The 6,855-nt window shown below is 42.4% G+C and overlaps 1 protein-coding gene across 1 annotated transcript in view; it reads left to right on the forward strand.

Moving 5' to 3' along the window:
- The window catches only part of LOC110060566 (EF-hand calcium-binding domain-containing protein 12-like), a 6,931-nt gene extending 722 nt beyond the window's left edge, over positions 1-6,209 (forward strand). Inside the window, exons 2-6 of the mRNA XM_089281813.1 lie at positions 55-272; positions 2,542-2,882; positions 3,591-3,996; positions 5,047-5,275; positions 5,933-6,209. Coding sequence (XP_089137939.1) covers positions 55-272; positions 2,542-2,882; positions 3,591-3,996; positions 5,047-5,275; positions 5,933-6,105 — 1,367 coding nt within the window. The 3' untranslated portion in view covers positions 6,106-6,209. The remainder of the gene's footprint in view (positions 1-54; positions 273-2,541; positions 2,883-3,590; positions 3,997-5,046; positions 5,276-5,932) is intronic.
- The last annotated feature ends 646 nt before the right edge of the window (positions 6,210-6,855 follow it).

Below are 6,855 nucleotides of genomic sequence, written 5' to 3' on the forward strand. Positions count from 1 at the left end.
CAATTGGAGTTAAATAACTAATATTCAATAATGGGAATCTTTCTTACTTTCTAGACAAGAATGTTCAACACGAGTCAGAAACCGACAGCTTTAGTTCCAAAGTTGAAAGATACAAAAAGCAGTTGCAGGAACGTAAGAAGACAAGAGAGATTTTAAATAGGTGTGGACTCAAGCAAGACTGGCTTACAAATAAAACAGGCAGGACTGAGCTAGAGAGCAGGGTGCTTAAAAGAATGCTTCTAAAGGGAAGACCGGAGATCACAATCAAACAGGTAAACTAATGATAGCAAGTTAGACTTGAGGGCACGTCTGGCAGGGGTATCCCTAACCTGTTGTTGGGTAACCCGCAAACACTGAGCCCCGGTCCGCAGACCCCCACTACGGACCGGGTCCGCGGACTACCTATGGACAGGTCCATGGACTCCCTCTACGGACCCCCTCTACGGCGCACCCCCCGAAATATAATAAAAATAATAAATAAATATTTCAGTTGTCTAATAGATTACTCATGACAGTGAAATTTCGAACGTTACATTGTGCAAATGGGCAGACCTGGATTCAGGCTCAGGTGCAATTTATATAATTACACATTACCATTTCCTTTGTTGTGGTCATTAAGTATACAAAAGACGCATACGCAGAAGCCTCTGGGAAGCCTCAAAATCTGTGTTCTTTCCCCTCTGCCATTTTGTTCAGCCCATCCTCCTGTGGGTTTGTGAACTTGTTCCAGGCTTCACAATTTACTCAGCAGAATAACAGATACAAACAAGAATAAATGGCCTAAAAATATATCTGTCATAGCCAGATTGAGCCATGAATGGAAGGTAAGAACTTCCCTTCTTACCATTGGCATCTCCTTATGCTGAAAACAGCTTTTAGGCATTTTTTTTGGGGGGGGGGGGGGAGGAGGGTGGTGGGGTGTTTAAAACCTAAGTCTGTTACATTTGCACAGTGTAACACTCGAAAAATGACCGACACGAGTCTGACTCCATTAGAGAACCCATAAGCGAAATCTTTATTTATTATTTTTACACTATTTTAGGGTGGTCCATAGAGGGGGTCCGTAGAGGTAGTCCATGGACTGGTCCATAGGGAAGTCCGCGGACCCGGTCCGTTGTGGGGGTCCGCGGACTGGGGGTCAGTGTTTTCAGGTTACCCCCTGTTGTTTGCCGCAGAGGTTACATTTAGCATTTGGATTTATTATTGGGTGGCTGGAAAACTTTAGCAGTGAATAGCAAACACAGAATGGTTACAAATTTGTCATGAATAGTGGGAAATTAAAAGTTGCAGTGAGCCCGAGTGATAGTAGCTCTACAATTAGTAATAGTAATTGGACCGAGTGGAGTACAATTCAGGGAGTAGCCACGCAAGTAATCTCAAAATCTGACAAGCACAAAGAGCAAGACCGATTTGAAACTATGAGCTAAATACTCCTTGACTTGTATGACACAAGGTCCAATAACTAACTAATCATTGAAATTATAAAACAACAACAACCATTTTATTCTGCATAATACAGAGAATATCATACAGCAGAAAAAGTCTTTTTAGATTTTCGTTTGAGTGGAAAAGTCAGTAGTGCTTTCCATAAGTTTTAAAACTGAATCTAAGAAACATTGAGAAGGAAGCCATTAAAGCATGCGCACTATATGTACAAATGGCGTAGGTATCCAAGTACAAAAAAGTCTGTCTTCTTCTTGTTCGTCAAACACATTCCTGGCCTCTGCAAATTATTATTCGATACTGTACCTGTAATTGGTTAGCCTGATATTAGTCCACTAGTTAGCCTAAAAGGGCACTGAATCAATTGTGGCTAAGCTCTCAGTAGTTGTAAGACTTGAGACATGTATAAAGCCTATTAATTTAGTAAGAATGTATGGAACAGAAAACAGTTAATTGGAGGTAGAGTTGGTGTACTACAGTATATAGAAAGTTTGGACTTAAGTGAAGTTGTGTCCAAAAAACAGAAATTTGCGGCATGAAATACACAAATTATACGTGACATGATCTTTTCCTCTCCAACAAGTGACCCTCTCTGTTTAGTTCACCAACACCGTTCCATCAGTAAATCTTGAAAATTTCTCTCTAATACCTCCTTTGCTCCTCTATGTAGTTTATCAGGTAGGATAGGAGAATAGGGTATCTGCAGTTCTCCTCCACTTATCTTAATCCTGGGCTTTGAGATCCATTTGTTCCATTGCAACCCGGCCTGTCTCCTGCAGTTCTTGTTTGGCTGACCTCCTGGAAAGGAAGAAGCCCTTGAAAAATGGGAAGAAGTGGGTTGGAGGAGAGGGAGGGGGTGAGCCAAGAGGTGCTTATAGACTTTTACATGTAACAGTAAGCATAATAAAGAGAAGGTAATGTTGGGACTGGATTCAAGGATGCTACATGTACCGTGTATGTTTTTTGTTGCTGTTGTTTTTTTTTTGAGGTACACTGTAACTGCAGATATCCTAGAATAAATTGTATATCTAACAACCTACTTTGATGCCATGTCAGGGCAGAATTTTCTCTCAATATTTTTCCTTTGTTTCAAACAAGGCACCAACGCCTCCCCCAGAAATTGAGGAGGACACAACAACAGTAACAGGTGAAGACAGGGGGGTGCCAACTATCCGCCAGCCTTCCCCCGCTGCCTTAGCAGTCATTCAAGAATACTTGGATCGCAAGAGGATGCGTCTGTTAGATCTGTTCTCTCAAGCAGACAAGGACAAAAACTGGGTGGTATCACGGCAAGAGTTCAGAAACATCATCCGATCATGGCGAATTCCACTGAAGGAGGTTGATCTGGAGGATTTGATTCTGGCGCTTGACAGAGATAACAGTGATGCCTTGGATTACAGGGAGCTCGCTGTGGGGAGGCAGTCATACTTAGAGGAGAGGTGAGGATGATGGCCCCTCCCCCCAGGGGATGGCAGATGATTGATGCATAACAACATAATTGAAATTCAGAATTCAAATTTAGATTCACACTTGTATACAACGTAGTTTTAACTTCAGCGAAAATCTTGAATCAAGTGGAATCAAGCATCCTTTTTTCGTTGTATGCTGCTATATCGTGTATAAAATCCATTCATAAGGATTTTCAAAGATTGAGAGTTTATTAATGATGTTTTCTAAGACTTTGGCAAGATGTTTGTGAGAACTACTGACTTACACACAGTCATACATGTAGTTTTACATAACTTGTACCTGGTGTATGATTTTCTTAAGCTGGGGTGCAGCCAGGATTTTTTGAAGAGGGGGTCACACTGTGTTAAAGTGAGGGCACTCACCAGATTGTCATGGCGTTTTTGCCAGCTGTTGTTGGTTGTCACAGGTTGTCATGGGCAGCCCAGGACCCCCCCTAGCTATGCCCTTGTTCTTAAGATCCTTTAATAAACTGTTGATTCTTAAATATCCTGTAGGTTTTTCACCAAAGAAATACTGGTACATGTATATCCTTAATCAGTATAAAGGGCAACATGTATGTTTCTTATTTTGGAGATTTCAATCTCAATAATAAACAAAATGCACTGCGGAAAAATTTATTATGCCTTGATCAAGTCATGTTTATATATAGTGACCAGTGTGCATGTATCTTTTTCAAGGGTCACCAAACAAACGGCTGAGATTGTCCATACTCCCAGTGTTAAAGCTGCAAAAAGACCGGAAACCATTCCAGAGGAGCCAGAACCTGTTTCTGATCCATTACAGGACAAGTGGCCCAGTATTGGGGCACAGAGGCCTGCATCCCCTCAGAGACCCTCCTCACCACAGGCCACCACCCAAAGGAGGCCCTCAACATCACCTCAACGTCCTTATTCTCCTTCTTCAGCCCAGGCTCAACCTGTGACCTTTGTTGGGCAGCGACCAGGCTCTGAGCCCCAACAGCAACATCCTCGTCCTGCGTCACCAGTTAGCAATGGTAGTAGCGAGAACAATATGTCACCAACCCTGCTGGAAATACCTGCTGTTCAGTTGTCGGAGAAAGTTGAGCAACTGACACAAGATGAGGTAGGCTTTATGGCTGCTTTCCATTCTCGTCCCCAGAGGCGGGGTTCCTTTTGGTCAGCACCAAGAATCATGACCTTTGGGCTGGTCCATCACCGGAAGTCGGTGATTCACGGACTTCCCGTCAAATCTGGCAAATCTGATTGGCTTAGAATACGAAATGAACACTGCGCATGGTTAGAAAATCGGTCCGGCCAGAGGTCGAGATATCTTGGTGCTGGCCAGCGCGGCCTTTGGGGACGAGAATGGTTGGTTTCCATAAGCATAAGCTGACACACGTAAGATGTTGATAATTAGCGCCTTTTGTTTGGGAAATTTCCAGCAAAAGGCGCTAATTGTCAGCATCTTGTTGCGTCTGCGTATGTCAGCTTACGCTTACATGTATGCTCTGGAAAGCATTCGTTAAGCTTGTCAATCTGGCCAGCACCCATCTGCATGTTTTTTCAGGAAGAAGGAATTTGTTTCTAGATGTCATACATCTTAGCTGTTGCATTACAACAACAACAAAGTCAATGCGCGCTTGACTGGAAATGTTTTCCTTGATCCAACAGGAGATTGATAATAAACATCTTATTAATCTCGTTCTCTTGGCCATACTGTAAGATAAACACGTATGTGTTTTCCGGCCGATTTCTTGACCAACCTGATTCACGCTTGGGTCATAAATCGATAGGGCCTCGTCCTCGTCCGTGGCCTCAGGAGGAAAGGCAACTATTTTTGGCCTTCAAGGTATCTTTTAGGGTTGCACTCGAAGAGATCATTCAATAATTAAACAAAAGCAAAAAACAACAAAAAAAAAGAATCTGTGTGTCCGTTGCAAAGTGATATCTCTTAGGAGAAGAAAACGCCTGAGCCACGCTCAGACTGGTCTCTTTTAGAGGTTTCATTCACATTTTCCTACAAGCATCCCCACCCTTTTTAAAGGGAGTTCCCCTCTGGGGTACGCGTGCAAAACGTACCCTACACTACCGGCCTCAAACCATATGAATGGTTGGGAGCTAGTCCATGCCATTTACACGAAGTACCTTTTGAATCGTTTCTTTGATTTTACAGATAAAAAACAGACGTATGAAGAAACAGCAAAAACGTAAAGAGAAAGAAAAAGCCAAGCAGAGGAAGCGAGCAGCACCCGAAAAAGTGTCAGTGGCACCTTCCACTCTAGGGGGTAGGATGGGGGAAATGGTGGATCGTTACCGAAAGATGACGGTGAAAGAATACAACGATGTTGTGGAGCTGTGTCACATGCATGGAGTGCAGTTAAGCAAAGGCGTTCTGGGACGAGGTAGGGCTGTGTTTAACAATTATTTTATAAAGTATTTTACTGAACCTTTCAGTGACTTCACTTACACGCGAACACTGAAGTTTAAAACCTAATGAACCTGAGGCGGATCTGAAGGGGGCGGGGGGCGATTCGGGGTCCACCTAAATAAAAAAAAGAGACATACCACGCTAACTTGGCCTCTGAATGCCAGAAATCCCATTTCAAGGAATCTCAATTCTAAAATTTTTCGTCGCCAGGATGCCCCCGGACCCCCTTATAGGGGGGCGCCTTCGGTGTTCCGTATCTCAAATCTTCTTCTCTAAAATCCTGCATCCGCCCAAGCCATAACGATGTCGATTATTGGCTGCCGTCAATAACTGAGACGACATTCCACGTGTTATTGAAACGCCCAGTAACGTGAAGCTGGAAAAAAAAGAAACAAAACAAAACAAAATAAATACAAAACAAAAGAAAACAAATAAACCAACCAACCAACCAAACAAACAAACAAAAAAAGTGTTCTGTTTTCAAGTCGTACATGTCTGAGTATCGGTTTTTAGTCTAGTGGGATTGTTCGGGCAAATTAGTGGTCAAAATCGAATAAAAGAAGGAAAAGAACTAAGATTTTCATTATTTTAATCTAACTGACTTCTCTATCGATTTCTCTCTTTCTTTCAGTTCTTCTTCAACCAGAAGATAAACCACTATCACAAATGAAACTGACCTCGAGAAATCCTGGACTCTTTGCTATTTCCACCAGGCATCACATACCAGCCAGTAAACCCCAGTTTACCACGACCGCCAGCAACCCACGGCGACCAAAGTTTAGGTACCCGGGTCCTACCACGTGACATCTGAACAAGACTCTCGGAAAGAGAGTGCAACATGTAAAGTGTTTAAATTTTATATAAAAAAGTGTGAAATAAAGAAGAATAAAATGTAAATGGTAGATTAATACGCCTCGCAGTTATTTAGATATTTTTGCATCTTTTGGCATAAAAAATGCAATTGAAGCCAATCAATAAATTAAAGTGGAAATAAAAAGCCACTTTTAAGTTTCTTTGGGTGCCAACTGACCACAAGAACTGCACGTTCTTCGTTTTTAAACAATTTTTGTGATTTTCTAGAGCAGCATTGGAGAATTGATACTTTGTTTTAGCATTGCATTATAATTTTTGCCACCAATTTACTCATTATTTTCTAGCTCCCTGATAAATTTGTGAAGATAAAAGTAGTGTTAAGTCTGCATATGAGCCAAGTGACCCATCAGACCGGCCCTTATCTACGGTTTCTTTAGCATGAAGCGAGTAGGAGCATTTATACTCCCCCCTGGATGGGATGCTAGTCCATCGCAGGGTTATCCCCAGTATTAAATCTGGCGGTACCCATTTATATACGTATACCTGGATGGGAAGTGGCACCGATAGAGTGAAGTGCCTTGCCCAAGAGCAGAACAAAGTGTCCGCGGCCAGGGTTCAAACCTTGACCACTCATCCGCCGCGGTCGAGCGCACTAGCTATGAGGCCACCGCGAGTGATGGTAATCAAAACTTTAACGTTTAGCTGGAAAATATACTGAAATTTAATTAACTTATAGGTGGG

This window comes from Orbicella faveolata, unplaced genomic scaffold, assembly GCF_042242905.1.
Source record: "Orbicella faveolata isolate gen_17 unplaced genomic scaffold, um_ofav_v1 contig_5, whole genome shotgun sequence".
Lineage (NCBI taxonomy): Eukaryota > Metazoa > Cnidaria > Anthozoa > Scleractinia > Merulinidae > Orbicella > Orbicella faveolata.